The sequence below is a fragment of the Grus americana genome, chromosome 33 (assembly GCF_028858705.1).
Source record: "Grus americana isolate bGruAme1 chromosome 33, bGruAme1.mat, whole genome shotgun sequence".
Taxonomy (NCBI): domain Eukaryota; kingdom Metazoa; phylum Chordata; class Aves; order Gruiformes; family Gruidae; genus Grus; species Grus americana.
In genome coordinates, this window is record NC_072884.1 from 1126298 (window position 1) to 1142349 (window position 16052).

The following is a 16052-nucleotide window of genomic DNA, read 5'->3' on the forward strand; positions in this document are numbered from 1 at the left end:
CTCAAGGTAGAAACTGCGTAGTAGGTAGGTTGAACGGATGGGAGCTTCTCCCGCCGCTCTGCTCGGAAACCGTCCTGCGTCCTGTTTATCTCTTTGCGGAGGTCGTAAACTAGGAGCCGCTTTGGTCTCCTGCCCTTTCCCCAGGGCACGCGGCGCTTGTCGCTGCGCTCGGCGAGCGTCTGTGATGTAATAACCCGATTTGGCGTGCTGTCATGGCCTGGATTCAGGTCCCTTCCCAGTTATCGTTCCTGGGTGAGATACGGAGCAGCGCGGCTCCGTCTAGCCCCGTTCCTGCAGGGAACCCTGGCTCGGCGCTCCAAACGCGTGTCAGCCCTTGGACTCCATTGCCGGAGCGGTGACGCTAACAGTAACCGCTTCTGACTGTGTCACATTTGAAGCCTTCGCTTCTCCGGAAGGAACGTTTAAGGGATTTCTTCTGGTTTCTCTCCAGGGCCTGAGGAAGAGGAGATCAGGAGCCGGGTTGGAGGCAGGTCTGGGGTTCTCGCAGGAGAAGGATGCTTTTCTCCAGCTCCCTCAACCCGGAGCTGCGCGATATCGAGGAAGCTTGACGGCAAGAGACAGGCAGGAAAGGGGTACCTGCCCCCCCCATCCTTGCTGCTACCCCAAAACCAAGCTCGAGACTTATTTTCTGCCTGCCTTATTTTCTGGCTGGCTATCGCCGCGCTGCAGGAGATGGCATCCATCTCCGTCGAGCGCCGTTATTAAAACCGGGCTGCGAGACTCCGGGCTCTCGTCCTCAGCAGCTCCCCTCTTCCAGCCCCGGAAAGGAGTTTTGGGGAAAGGATCGGAGCGATGTCAGGGTCCCGTTAAAAACGCACCTCTCTCGCCTACGGAGGGGTGGACGTGGGGTGTGCGTGGATGCAGGGGGGGAGACGGGGAAACTCGTATGCGCAGCCCGCTCCTTCCGCTGGGGCCGCCGTGGAAAGGTGAGCGGTTCTCCTCGTGCTCAGGAGGACACGGAGGATGCTCACGGTTGGTATTTCTGCCCCAGAAGAAATCATAAGATTTTTTGGGGGGGGGGGGGGGAGAGGGGGGGAAAACCCCAAACTTCCTGGGCACACTGTGGAGTTAATAGAGCAAAGTCTCGATGCGATTAAATCGGTCAAGTTGGGATGAGGTTCTGGTGGTGAAGGGAGAGGAGGTCGAAGTGGTTTCTTGGGTGTTACCGAGTGGTTCGATCCCGACGTGTTTGTTTTTACAAAGGCTTTGCAGAAATGGCGTTTTCTGGAAAATAAAATAGAAACGATCCACAGTCTGCTCCGGGAAATACCTTTATGAGACCCAAGAGGCCGGGGGGGCAGATGGAGAAGCAGCGGTTGCGTGGCTCCTGGAAGGAGCGGGGTCTGCATGGACCAAAGCAGCAGCACCCAGGTCGGGACCCCCGGGGTCCCACCCACGCCTGGGGTCCGGGTGAATCGCAGCCGGTCCCTCACCCGGGGCTGTGCTCCGGAGATTGCTTTGGTGTCTCGGTGCCGAACAGCCGCCAGCACCGTCCCGGGGGAGCATCCGTGAGTTTTCTCTTCCACAGCCGGGCTACGCTGCTGTTTGCTCCCCGCCTTCCACGGGATGGGCGACGGTTCTCCAGGCGCTGGGAACCGGGATGCAGAGGGACACACGGACGCAGCGGAGAGGGTTTGTTTGACGCCGCCATTTCAGAAAGCGAGGGAGCGCTTGGTGGCTCTGCTGGGGAATGCAATTATTTTTGGGGCTCCGTCCTAATCCCCGTTACCGAATTTCTTGATCCTTCAGATCCTTCTCCCCAGGGATGTCACAAGCGCAGCAAAATCCCGTTTGCCCGGCCCTGGCTTTGCATCCGCGGAAACCCGCTCCTCCCCTCCGTCACGCCACCCCGATGTCACTTTGCATTCAATTAACGTTCGCGCTAAGTTTCCTAACTAATCCCTTATTTTAAAACTGCTGCTCGCTCGCTCCTGGCACCAAACGCTTTTATCTCTTGCCCTGACGCAGGCGATGCCACAGAAGGACTTTCGGGGGAGGCAGAGGTTGGCTCCGAGAACCGGCACCTCCGGGACCTGCTCGTACTCGAGCCGCGACGCGGGACGGACGGCCCGCGTAAAAAAACCCCACGTCTACGCTTTTACGTGAGCCGTAGGCGTCACGGAGGAGGGGACGCGGCGCTCCGATTGCAAATATTGCGGGAAGGAGCGCTATCCCTCGTTAAGACGTTCGCAGTCGTCGGTTTGGAGGGTACCTGGACCTCTAGATGTAGCTCTTGAGCCGTTGTACGAAGACGAAACCAGACGCATCTCCCCAGCCCCCCCTCCCCGCGCTCCCTGCAGGGCCATTTTGTGTGAGCATCTGCCCAGGGACTGTCTTTTACGTCCGATAGTTCTGCAAACATAACCTTAATTGGATCATCAACTGGATCTAATTTGACGAGTTTTCGGGGGTGTCGTGTCCCCCCCCACACACCCCGTGTTTCATTACGGGTCTGGGCAAGCGAGCGGCGTGCGCGCCGCTGCCGGCTGCGAGAGAGCTGGAACGTTTAGCTCTGCCGTAATGAACTTTCCTGCTAATTATTTTTAGGCACTTTAATAAAAACCATCCTTGCCCTGCCCTGGCCTGGCTGGAAGGGGCCGGGCTGCTGCGTCGCTGCGGTGCGGGACTGAGCCCCCCCCCCCGGAGGGTTTGGGGAAAGGGGGGAGGTGATGGGTTGTGCGAGGTTCTTCCTTGGAGAAGGGTGGGACAGAACAGGGATGGGGTTTTATTTGGGTTCCCCCCCCCCCGTATTTCAGCACAAAATGCTTTTTCTGAGCCTGGGTGGGTTTGGAGGGGGTGCCGGCGCGTTTGCAAACCGGTGCCCGCGGGGTGAGGAGCCGTGCCTGCGCGGCGGCGGTGCTGCTGGAAAGCCCCTCTCGCGCGTGGTGAGAGGTATCGGGGTGCTGGAGCCCCGCGTTTGGGACCTGCCGGCTTTGCCTTGAACCCACCCAGGCTTTTTTGCGGGTGCTGCACCCGCGAGGGCACGAGCACCAGCAGCACCCAGCAGCACCCAGCAGCGTGGCAACCCCGGGAGGTTTCCCACGCACGGGGGGGCGAGCTCGGGAGGAATCGGAACCCGTTTACTTTCCTGAGACGGTTCCGAAACGCAGCTTCGGGGTGGCAGGACACGGAGGGTCCCTTCCGAGCCGGGCTTAGGGCAGGTTGGAGTCTTCTCCTGCTTCTCTGCCTGGTGTGAAATCCTTCTGGGGGGGTGTGTGTGTGGGGGGGGTCCCCGCGTCTCTGAGCCCAGGAGAGAGGAGCCGGGCTGAGATGCAAAGGCTGGAAGTTTAAGCGAGAGAAATGGGATGTAGAGATGGTTTGTGTGGGGTGAGGCTCACCGGAATAACACGGTTAATAAGGGATGTGCCCCAGTCTGGTGGTAGAGAAACCCAGACCATAAGTAAGGAGCGGGTTTTATTTTTATTTATTCGTTGGTTTTTTGTTTTGTTTTTTTTTTAAATTGTAGGGGTAATGAACCGTAGAAACGCCCGACCCAAAGGCAAGGTGGATCTCCCATGCCTTAGCAGCTGCGTGTTTCCTTCTCAAATATCTGCTGCTCCTCTGCTTGGAAATCCATTTCCGCCCCGTTTTTCATCCCCAAAACGAACCGCGAGTGCCGTTTCCGATAGCTCGGAGTCGTTGCGTCGGCGCCGTCGGGTTGATACGCCGGGCGTACCCGACCCCGGGGGAGATGCTCAGCTGCTCGGGATCTTCGGGTTGTGCGGTCACCGGTCCCAGCCCCACGCCGCCCCACGTCGCCCCACGTCTCTGGGGATGTTCAGCCCTGCCCTCCCCCTGCTCTCAGCTCCTGGAACCATCTTGCCGTAATTAACTTTAGTCACCGAGACCTCGTTTGCCTCCACTTCAGCCAGTAGAGCTTAAAAAATCCTATTATTCCTTTCCGGTCGCGTGTCGCCCCCCCTGCCCCGTCCCCCCCATCCCCGCTGTGGGTTCCTGCCCTGTGGGTCCCCTCCTCGAAATCCGCTCTGGTCCCATCGGCGTTTCCGTGGTGTCCTGGCCCAGCTTCCCAGGGAAGCGGAGACGTTATTAATACGCAAATCCCGCAAAATTAGCGCGGAGCCATTCGGCCTCCTTAACGAGCGAGGAGTAACTAAACCTGGCGGGGAAAGCAAAGAGCCCCGTTACCACCCGGCGCAGCCTGGCAGGGAGCTGCCTGCACCTGCCTGCGCCGTCCCACCCCGCTTTGTAGCCCTCGCTGATGCTCAGCTGCATCCCAAGGCTCCCAGGTTTCCATGGCAACTCTCCGAGCATCCACTGCGATGGGGCCCTGCGCGGCGTTGCCTCCTCTGCCTGCCCTGCCCGCGGCTCGGGCTCAGCTTAGCGACGTACGCGAACGTGGGTGCATGTATATTAAAAACGCGTGTTATATTAATTAGACGAACATTTATGTGTTTGTATAGAGGAGATTCCTATCAGAAGTATAATATAATTATACTTTATATATATATATATATATACACGCTGTGCTTTTTCTAGATATAGATTCTATCTATATTATTTATATATTCTGTGCAACTCAGGAGAACCCTCTAGGAAGGTGGACTGGGGGGCGTGGGGGGGATTTTTCGGTGCTTGGGCATCACGAGGAGGCAACGCTAAAGGGTATCCGGTGGTTCGCAACCGGAGGCTCCGGAAACTGGGGCTTCCACGCGGCGGGGTGCCGTGCCTTTTGCGTCGCTCGGCCCCCGGGTTACCCGCGCGAGGACAAACCGCGCGCGGGGGGGGGGGGTGGTGATTTTTGTGCGCGTCTCGTTCCTCCCCGCAGCTCGGATCTCTTAAACCCCCCAAGCCTGTTCGGATGCTTGGCCCGTCTCGCCTTCCTACCACCTCTTCCGCTCCTCGCCGGAACCGATAAATAAGAAAGAGCTGGCGACGAGCTCGCAGCGAGGCACCCCGAGCCCTTTTATTCGGAGCCGCGCACGCGCCCGACCGAGACTCTTTGGCGCAAAAACTTGAAAACCGGGCACCTGGCTTTGGCGGCAGAGCCGAGCCCCTCTCGGCTGAACGGCACTCAAAAGGCAGATGATGACCGTTATCCCAATCCAGAGCGGCGAATGATGCATTTCCAGCCCTCCAAGTGCAGCCGCAATTAATCAGAGTCTATTTATGGCAGGCTATTCATCAAAAGGGAAGAAATCATCGACATTGTAATGGGAGGCTTTAACGTCCACGCGTTCGGAAGCAAATCTCGGCAAGCTGCTTCCGATCTGCGCAAACTTCTCGCTGCCGCGGAGCGGGAATACATTTCCATATGAATGACCTGAGGGGTTTTTGTTATTTCCAGGGAATGTGCTGCCAATGCAGAATGAGCGCGCTCGCTCCGGCGGGATGAGGCCCCAGGGTGGGCAAAATTTGGGCTTTGAATTTGGGCGGGCGTCCCCAGGTCCCCTGCTGCTGCGTGAATTTAATGACTTTTCGGCAATGCCAGAGGCGTGGGTTCAATTTGAGCCGTGGGTCACCAGTTGGTGAATTTGGTTGTGTTGAGGAGCACGGATGGATGATGGATGGATGGAGGGATGGAGGGATGGATGGATGGATGATGGATGGATGATGGATGGATGGATGGATGGATGGATGGATGGAGGGAGGGATGGAGGGAGGGATGGAGGGATGGAGGGATGGAGGGATGGATGATGGATGGATGGATGATGGATGGAGGGATGGATGGAGGGATGGATGATGGATGGATGGATGATGGATGGATGGAGGGATGGATGGATGATGGATGGATGGATGGATGGAGGGAGGGATGGAGGGAGGGATGGAGGGATGGATGGATGGAGGGAGGGATGGAGGGATGGATGGATGATGGATGGATGGATGGATGGAGGGAGGGATGGAGGGAGGGATGGAGGGATGGAGGGATGGATGGATGGAGGGAGGGATGGAGGGAGGGATGGAGGGATGGATGGATGGATGATGGATGGATGGATGGAGGGATGGAGGGATGGATGATGGAGGGATGGATGATGGATGGAGGGATGGATGATGGAGGGATGGAGGGATGGAGGGATGGAGGGATGGATGGAGGGAGGGATGGAGGGAGGGATGGATGGAGGGATGGAGGGATGGATGATGGATGGACGGATGGATGGAGGGATGGATGGAGGGATGGAGGGATGGATGATGGATGGATGGATGGATGGAGGGATGGATGGAGGGATGGAGGGATGGATGATGGATGGATGGAGGGATGGATGGAGGGAGGGATGGAGGGATGGATGATGGATGGATGGAGGGATGGAGGGATGGATGGATGGATGATGGATGGACGGATGGATGGAGGGATGGATGGAGGGATGGAGGGATGGATGAGGGATGGAGGGATGGAGGGATGGATGATGGATGGAGGGATGGATGGAGGGAGGGATGGAGGGATGGCGGGATGGATGGAGGGATGGATGGACGGATGGATGGAGGGATGGATGGAGGGATGGAGGGATGGATGATGGATGGAGGGATGGAGGGATGGATGATGGATGGATGGAGGGATGGAGGGATGGATGGATGGATGGATGATGGATGGATGGAGGGATGGAGGGATGGATGATGGATGGATGGATGATGGATGATGGATGATGGATGGAGGGATGGATGGATGGATGGATGGAGGGATGGATGGATGGATGGAGGGAGGTCTCCCCCGCTCCCCCCTCCCTACAACGCATGCAGCTTCTCTGCTTTGCTTGTAGCCTGGGGGCTTCCAGGCAGGGGTTTTTTTTGGGGTATCCGAGGGATGCTCGTGGAAAAATAACGTACGCACGCAGGCAGCGGGAGGGGATTGAATGTCCAGGCTGCTCAGAGCCCGGACTGCGGGGACCCTCATAAATGACACAGATAAACCAGAGAGTCCTTGCCCCTTAGAGCTCACGGTTTTTAATTACAGGACGCATAGCGGTAATACGAGCGTGGAGGCTCCGTGCGTGTGCAAACACGGCGAGGCGTGCCAGCCCCTTCCCTATTCAACAGGGAGAGAGAGGAGTTTGGGTGTAAGCGGATCAGCTGCAGGCTGACAAGTTAAATATACGTTTGTTAAAAAAAAAAAAACCACCACCCTGAACGGGAAGGTGTCTGTGCAGGGAGCAAGAGCTGCCTCCAAACGTCTGCCCGGGAAGCTCTGGCAGTTGCCGGGGTAAATGCCGTGGTTGGGACAACAGATGGGAAGAAGGCTGGGGGGGTGATAGAGCCCGGGTGAAGGGGATGGGGCAGCGCTCTCCCCCCCCCCCCCCAAGGGCACCGAGCTAACAGCACTCAGCAACGCCGTGCTTCGTATTTTTTTTTTTTTTTTGTATTTTTTGAGCTCTTTTCCGCAGCTCCTCTACCCTCTGCCCCATCCCCGCTCTTGGCTTTAAGGGTTGCAGCTCCGTGGTGCTTCGGGTGCAGGCAGCCACGAGCGTTTCCAGCTGCTCCCCGTGCTCCTGCCTGGTGCGGGCAGGGGCAAGCGCTGCCTGATTTTCCCTGCCAGCAGCCCCGGAGCTGCGTACGGTCACCAGGAACAGGAGCATCAGCTGCACCTTGAGATGCTAAGCCAGGTTTCCCCAGCGCTAGGGCTCATCCCGGTCTGTTATCCTCGCCCCCCCCCCCAAAAAAAAATAAAAATATCCCCCTTGAGCCAGCCCGAAGCCTCTCGCTGCGCTATTTGGGGGCTGCATCCAGCCGGGGCGGGGGGGGCACAGCACGGACCCCAGCTCCCGCTCCCCAGCCCTGGGCAGGAAGGGGACTTGTCTCAACTTCCCCCCCCCTCCCCAGCGCATCAGGAACCCAGCTCCTGCTGTTGCGGCAGCTAATTTTAGAGCTTATTTATTAACATTTTAACACGAAACGTGCATGAAATATTCACCCGGTGTGACAACGCATTTTCTGGCGAGGGAAGCCTTAAATATTTAAGAGGCGTTTTGCAGTATCAGTGGCAGGAAGCCTTTACGTCTGACTCCCAGCGCAACGCCACGCTTTGAGCTCAGCTCATCTTCGCTGCGGCTTTTAGCTACGGACCCCATCCTTGGGGTGAACACCCCCCCCCCCCCGCCCCCAATTCTGCAGAGGGGAGCGAGATGGGGAGCTGCTCCCCTTCTCCGTGCTCTTGTTCCCCTGGCTGCCCCCCCCCCAATTCAGCTGCTGGTAGCCCAGCAAAGCCAAGGACAAAGCCCCAAGGTCAAGGCTGGCTTCACAACCAAGGGACGAGCCGCGTTTAGATGAACCAACAGCCAAATTCTCTTTATTCCACGTTTGGAGAACACGGATGCTCTAGCAGCAGCTGGACCAGCCACGCAGCTTCCCAAAAAAAAAAAAACAAAAAACCGTGAAGCTCCCCGCTCTCGATCCCGTTAGGAGAGGCGTTTAGAAGGAGCCGAAGTCTTTCTGGGCAGGGCTGACAGGCTGCAAAGCCCTTTAGAAGAGCCTGGTAGAAGAATAATCTTCCCCCGGATCCGAGTAAAGCTGCACCATCTTCTGCCGTGTTGGGAGAATAATTTCTACCTAAAGCCACAAGATTAAGGAGGTGTCGAGCGGAGGTTTTGGTTTTTTTGGGGTTTTTTGTTTTTTTTTTTTTTTTTTTTTTTTTAAGACCATTACAAAGCTGAGCCTGTCAGCAGCCAGAGAGAAGGTGAGGTTTGGTCCAGCCACAATTCGGGGCTCCCCACAGATTTTTAAGCCAAGTTTGGAGAGATACGTTCCCCGACCTCAACCGGCCATCGGGGTCCCGAGACGAGGACGCGGCGGCGGGAGGCGGTTTGGCCGTCAAGCAGCCGTTGGCTCGCTGGAGGAAGAGCTGCCGAACATCTCCTGGGAGGCGTAGGTCAAGTAGAGAAAGCCATCCTCGTCCTTGTTGTCACGGTACAGCTCCTGCATGGTGACGGCCATGTTCGGCAAGCCCTTGTTGTTCACCAGCAGGTAGAAGGTCTGGGAGGAGGCCAGGCAGAGCCGCGTCCTGCCGAGAGGACGGTGAAGGCAACGCGTGGGCCGGCGGCACCCGGGGAGGACCCGTCCGTGGGGACACGGTGCTGGCGTAATGGTTCTTCCCAAAGGGATCGAGCTTCAGCATCGCCTCCCCCCGCCCAGCCCCCGGGGCCAGCCACCCACCAGCACCCACGGGCATGAAGAGGGGTGCGAGGGCACGGCTGGCTGCACCCCAAAACATCTGGAAGGGCCAACCCTCAAGCTGCAAGCTCTCACCTCCATCCATCCTGAACCGTGGAGATGTTGGTCCTTGGGGGGGGGGGGGGGGGGATTTCAAGCCCAAAGGGTTCAAATGAGCTGCAACAGTGCTGCTCGTTTGCAGGGCTGCTAATCACCTACCCCCAATTAGTGATTCACACGTGCTGCAGGTCCCCGGGAGAAGAGCTAATTGTCCCCTTTTATCCCAGCCAGGGTGGAGGAATGCTGCTGTAAGGAATCCCACCCCCCCCATGCTCTGTGCTAATTGCGACGCCTAATTACGTCAGGCTAAGCCTAAAGACTTGCCCACTAAACGCTTGCCAAAGTGGCCTCCAAGCCAAGCGTGGTGCACAGGACCAGCTCCATCCAGACCGGTCCGGGGCCGGACCCAGCGAGCCTGGAGCCCCCCGCGTCGTTAACCGCTTACCGCAGGGTGACAGCGAACTGGGAGAGGGGCAGGTCCTGGGACACCAGAAATTTGGTCCTGTTCAAGGGCGGCAAGGTCTTCTCCTTCTGGTAGCGCTCCACAACCACCTGCGGTGGGGAGAAGGTGCTGGAGGGGGACTCAGGACCCCGGGAGGCTGCGGGACCACCCTGAGCGGCAGAGCTACGGTTTTCAGAGTCGAGACCCACGAGGTCTTTAGCAAAGACCCTCACGGCTTCCCCTTTCGGCATTCATGGGCACGAGGAGAACGGAGCGCAGCCCTTACCGGGATCTTGTTGGGATATTTTATCCGGATCTCTGTCACCTCGTGCATCCTGGTGGCTGCGGAAGGGAAAAGAAGGAGCAATAAGCTCAGCCCCTCCCCGCGCCTCTGCTCCCCTTTACCCCCAGTAACGCACCGAGGCTTTTCCTCTGCTTGAAGGGGCGAGAGCTGCTGTCGCCCAGTTGCATCTTCTGGGAGGAAGAGGAAGAGGAGGAGGAGGAGGAGGAGGAGGAGGAAGCAGCTGGAGGCGGGGGCAGGATCTGAGCCCTACCATGGGCAGCTGCTGCTCCAGAACTCCTAATATAGGCTCATCCTGCCCCACCTGGGAGGCGCTGGGATGCTCAGCAGGGTGCTGGGCTGGGGAAGGGAAGAAGAGCTGGGGGTTCGCTCCTTACCGACGTTTTAGGAGCAGCTGGCCGTGCCCTAGCACCCAGCCCCGCACCCATGGGTGCCGTTGGGTGACTGGCACCAGAGGGAAGCGACGCTGAAGGTCGGAAGGGACCGGCGATGTAAAAAAAAAAAAAAAAATCCATCAATTTTTCCCACCAGAGCGGGGGGCTGCGCTTTAATCCCACCCGGAGCGGGACCCGGCCGCGGGCGCTGCCGTTACCTGGCAGATATCGGCGTGCGTTATCCCGACAGTTTAATTCCTGCGCTACCTCTGGTTTGATTTAACAAGGGGCTGGTGTCAGGTGGGATCCATAAAGCTGCCAAAAAGCCGGCTCACTCGCAGGCCGCGGGTATTTTTCACGCCGTGCCAATTCCCTGGGTCGGGAGAGAGGCGGCTTTTGAAAACAAATTAGATCCTATTACGCCAATTAGACCCCATTTGTCTTTTTTTATATATATATATATATATATTTTTTTTTTTCCCCCTTCATTTTTCTCCCGGAGCCGCTCACGCCTGCTCCACGGGCTCCCACCCCTCCGCCACTTCTGAAAAAGGAGGAGGCAAAAAGCAGCCCGGATCATCGTTTCGACGTGCCGAAGCCTTAAATTAACCTCGTTCCACCAAGCTTTTTGGCGTAACGCGTCCTTCTGGGCCGCAGCTGCCGGAGGAAGGAGGAGACGCTGCCTTCGGGAAGGAGCAGCACCTCGCCGCGCATCCCGGGCGCATCCCGGTCCTCAGCCGCCGGCGTTATCCTGGGAGCAAAGCGAAATCCCGGCTGGGTTTGTCCCCACCTTGCGCCGAGCGTCTCTGCCCCAGGCTGGAACAGGCCAAGCATCACTCTATTTTTATTATTTTTTTTTTTTTCCCCTGGTGCTTCATATACATATTTAACATATTTTCTCATTGTGCAGTGTATTAGTCTGTATTACTTCGCCGTAAAAAAAAAAAAAATAATAATAAATAAATCCCTCAGACACGCTCATCGCTGGCTTGGAAAATTACATGAGCAATATATATTCCAGCTGTGTAACGAGTTAAGCCATTATAAATTTATACCCCTAATAAATTTAATTCTGGAAAGTTTGCGTGGGATTCAAAGTGGAGGTGGTGGGTTTTTTTTTTGGTGTGTGTGGGGCATTTTCCTCCCAGGTGATTTCTTAACAACCAACTGATAAATATTAAAGCGCTTCTCAATTTGCTAATAAAAGGAATCGATGACTGTTCACTGACTTAATTCTGCTTCCAGGCGAGTGCTAACGGCTTTGCTGTGAGCAGAAAAAGTTGTGAATTTTTAAAAAAAAATAATTAAAATCTCCATTTTAAATTAGTTCATTAACGGCGAGCATCTATTATTTATCGGTTTAATTTCCAACCATTGCTGCGGTACTGGGCTGGGCTCTGGAATCCCGGGTCGTCATGGAAATGTGATGCTTTCATTAGCATGAGCTAATTAATTAAAGATGAAGGGAAATTGGTTTTCCTGATTTTGGGGGGGGGAGGGAGGGAGTTTTTTACATCCACGCTTTGTCCCTGGCATCGTCCCCTTTGCTGAAATGGGGTTTGTCTTTGCCAAATCTGAGCCGGGAGCCTCACACGGACCCCCCCCCCCACCCCGAGATTAATTTCCTCGGAGAGTAAATATCGCCAGGATAATCGAAATAAGATAAAATAAAAATTTTAAAAAAAAAATAATAATAATAAAAATGCGGGAGCAAAGCTGGGATGCGGGAAGTAAAATTTATACCTACGGCTTCTCCAGCTGCCGGCTTGGCCTGCGGGATCTCATCTGTATTCCTGCCTGCCCGCTCCGGGTCCTCGCCGAGCAAATTTCAGCCTGAAACTCATAAATAAATCCTCTTCCGCACAAGTTCGGGTTTTATTCATCGCTCGGGTTTTTTTTGCGAGACGCCGGAATAAAACCCTCAGATACCAATCAATCAAGCCATCGATAAATGAGCTTTGCCGCGCAAGGGGAGGGATGCTCGGCCGTACGCACCCCCCACCACCACCCTCCCGGCGCCCCTGGAACCTGCCCTGGGGTTTCAGCGCGTACCTATAGGATGTATACCATAGGGATGATGGGATGTATAGCGTAGCGCTCCGTCTCCTGGCGGATACGTATAGGGTATGGCTGAGATTTCCAGCTCCTGTCTCCATACGTTACGGAGCAGGTACCCGTGAGCGGGGTCGTGCCCCTCTCCCTGCTGCTGGTCCCCACCCGGGGACGAACCGGGGATGCTACGAGGGAGCCAACACCCAAATTCCTCCAACAGCAGCGATTTTGGTCCCGGGGAGGAGTTTTGGGGGACACACACACGACACCCCAACCCATCGAGGGGCTGATAAACCCAGCCAGGGCAGCGTCTCCTGCGGCCGGCGGATAACGAACCCCCCCCCCTCCAAGTCTGGGGAGCGGGCAGAGGGTCCCGAGGGCAGGGGGACAAGGGACAGAAACCCAGGTTTGGGGTTTTTTTGGGTTTGTTTTTTTTTTTTTTCTTTCCCACCGCCTATTTTCGCGGCAACGGCTCTCCGCTCCCGCTGTTAACGGCTTCCCTTCCATAAATAAGCCTCAATTATTGAGCTCCCGCTGCTTTTTCGTTAGGGGGAAAGTCCCCGGTGGGCCGTGACGGCTGCGAACACGACGCTACGGCTCTGCAGTAAACATGATTAGCGCCGTACCCCCGGCTCGGCCAGGCGCGGGGGCGGATTTGCTGACGCTTAATGACGAAGCGAGTTATTAACGGGGAGGGCTGATGCTCGGACAGCCGGCGGACGGGGAGCCGGGCTCGGGTCGGGGGGGGGGGGGTCCCATGGGGTCCCACTGAGCCTACGGCGTTGGGGAGCCACCACGGGGTCCGTTGGAGCCCCTTTGGTGGGGGGGGGGGGTGTCTCAGGACCTGGGCGCATCCGAAATATTTGGGAAATCCTTTTTTTTTTAAACACCAGCCAAAGGACGAGGGATTTTTAACCGCAGCCGCCACCACCCCCCCACCACCACCCCCCCCAACCTGGGTGCTGCGTGTCGTCGTGTCCCCCCCCCTCCCCAGCTCCATCCCCAGCCAGGATCGGTGCCGAACAACCAATTCGCCTCCTGTTGGGGCTGAGCCTTTGCGAGAATTACAATAAGCTGGAAAAACCCAGCCTGCAGTGATTTCGGGCAGGAGACAGGCTGTTTTCCAGAAGAGTTTCTACATGTGTAAGGTTATTAAGTGCCCTGGGTTATTTTTTTTTTTTTTTTTTTCCCCACCACCGCCCCCCCCCTCCTCCTTTTTCTTTTGTAGCCTAATAAATAGCGGCACAAAGGAAAAGCACGGTTGTCGGGGGGGGTTGGGGTTTGGGTTTGGGGTTTTTTTTTTTATTTTCCCAGCTGTAGGCACCGACCGAACACGCCTGGAACGGCAACTGCACTGCAGCACTCGCTGCATCGCCTCGGCGGGGATGGGGCTCCCGTTCCGGCCCCACGCAGGGTCCCCCCCCCCCTCCTAAGGACACCCACGGCTGAGGGGTGCAGGGACGGTGACCAAGGTCCCTGCGGGGCGGTGGGTGGCATCGCCCTTGTCCCGCTGCTCCCCTTTTCCCAAAGCTTTATCTCAGCCCCATCGACCCTCGTCACCGAACCCGCCGGCTTGAGCGCTGCAGGGGCGTTGGGGGGAGAGGGATCCAGCCCGGGGTCAAAGGTGGGGGATGATCGATGGGATGGGATGGGATGGGATGGGAGTGGGAATGGGAATGGGATGGGATGGAGATGGGAATGGGATGGGGATAGGGATGGGGATGGGATTGGGATTGGGATTGGGTTGGGATGGGATGGGATGGGGATGGGGATGGGGATGTGATGGAGATGGGGATGAGAATAGGACGGGCATGGGAATGGGATGGGGATGGGGATGGGATGGGATGGGGATGGGAATGGGATGGGGATGGGATGGGATGGGGATGGGGATGGGATGGGGATGGGGATGGGAATGGGGATGGGATGGGGATGGGATGGGATGGGGATGGGATGGGGATGGGGATGGGATGGGATGGGATGGGATGGGGATGGGATGGGATGGGATGGGGATGGGGATGGGGATGGGATAGGGATAGGATGGGATGGGGATGGGATGGGATGGGGTTGAGGAAGCAGGCCTGCACTCCCACTCCCAGCCCCTTGCCGTTCCTCGCTCACTGTGCACCGCAGCAGCCAGCACCCCCCGTGTGCCTCCTGCCGTCGTCACCTCCCGGTAGGGAAACGGAACCCACTCCTCGCTTTGCTGGAAGCCGTGGGGTGAGACAGGAGCGCTCCTCACAGGCGAGCAGCGGCCTCGGTCCACAGGTCGCTTGGATACAGCCTCCGCCGCGTTGGGGAGCCTTGCTCGGGCGCTAATTGCTAAATAATCGCTGTGGGGGGGGGTTGCCAGCCGCTGCTGGGAGCCGGCAGGCGTGTGGCTGCGCATCGCACGCTCCTCGCACGGCGCGAAGCCCTCCGTCATCCTCCTCCTTCGCCCGGCTCCGCTCAACAACCATCCTCGCGGTGCCAAGCCGGGCGCCGGAGCCGTGCCCGCTCTTGGCCGCCGGCCCGCGCGTGTTTCCGACAGCAAATTAAACTCCCTGCATGAGCGAGCCTCGAGCCTCGGGGGTTTGGCCGAGGAGCCCTTCACGTCCCGTTCCCGGGGGGCTGGGGCAGAGATGCTCCGGTCGAGGTTCGCAGCGTGGGGTTAATCGCTTTCCCGTGCTCGCAGCCCCGGCCGGGATGCGGGAATGAAGCTGGGAAAGACGGGACGTGCTTCAGCAGATGCTGCCTGCGCAGGGTGGGAGCCCGACGCCCAAACCCAGCAGCACCCCGACGCGTTTTTTTTTTTCCCCACCCCTCCATCACCCAGACGGCGCCGGGGCCGAGGTGCTTCCCCGAGCGCCTGGAGGATGCTCTGCAGAAGGAGCACGCAGGGTCTTCTCCTCCCCCCAGGACCTATTGATGGACCCCAACAAGCCCATCAGCGAAGTTGGGGCTTCCCAGCACCCCAAAACGTACCACCACAGTGGGAGGGGGTGTGCATGTGTGTGTGTGTGTGTGCATCACTGCGGCCCTCTGCACCCGCTCCTCTTGCACACAAGCAGCTGATGGGCTTAGCAGGGATTATCCTCTTGTTCCCCGCTCCTCTCTCAAGAGGACAATAAACGTGACAAGGTGCTGCCAGCTTCGGTTTTACGCTCTCAACCCAGCACCACGATGTCGTCCTCAGGGCGGGGACGGGGCTCCAGGGCTGGACCGTGTGTCCCCCCCACCACCACCACCCCCTTTCCATCCCGGGGCTGCGACGAGGAACCAACGGGGTTGATGTGACCTCTGCGGGCTTTAACGCACCCTGGCTCCATCCCTGGCCCCATCCTGCCAGCGTCCCTGTGCTGCTCTCTACCCAGATTTGGGGTGCGGGGGGGGGGGTCTCTGCTTGCAGGGGTCCCTTCACCCCCCCCCCCAGTCTGCAAAGCATCTCGCAGGGGCCGGGCTGACCCGTAGCCCTGGGAAGCACAGCTCTGCAACTCGATTTTACGGGACAATTTTAAGCTTTATTATGCCTGACCGTGCTCGCAGGAGGTTTGCCCGAGCGGGGAGGCTGCCTGCCGAGCCCCAGGCAGCACCGGGCCCGCTGCTTCCTCCAGCCCTGTGTCCCTCCGTCCCTTTGTCCCCTCCCACCCCACCTGCTCCACATCTCCTGCATCCCTTCCATCCCCTCCATATCTCCTCCATCCCCCCCCACACCTCCTCCATCCCCCCC

General features: G+C 57.8%; 1 protein-coding gene across 5 annotated transcripts; it reads right to left on the reverse strand.

Annotated features, from left to right (window-relative positions):
- Positions 1–8258: 8258 nt before the first annotated feature.
- LOC129198523 (microtubule-associated proteins 1A/1B light chain 3C-like) lies at positions 8259–12177 on the reverse strand. 5 transcript variants are annotated; one of them, XM_054807875.1, is made up of 4 exons: positions 12042–12177; positions 9906–9961; positions 9623–9729; positions 8259–8968 (listed from the first exon to the last, which is right to left on the reverse strand). In XM_054807875.1, exons 2-4 carry the CDS (start codon positions 9951–9953, stop codon positions 8779–8781), a joined length of 345 nt encoding a protein of 114 aa, XP_054663850.1. In that variant the 5' UTR covers positions 9954–9961; positions 12042–12177; the 3' UTR covers positions 8259–8778. The 5 variants fall into 5 exon arrangements, with proteins under 5 accessions (XP_054663850.1, XP_054663849.1, XP_054663847.1 ...); XM_054807874.1 differs by having other exon boundaries at positions 12038–12177; XM_054807872.1 differs by having other exon boundaries at positions 9623–9961.
- Positions 12178–16052: the final 3875 nt, after the last annotated feature.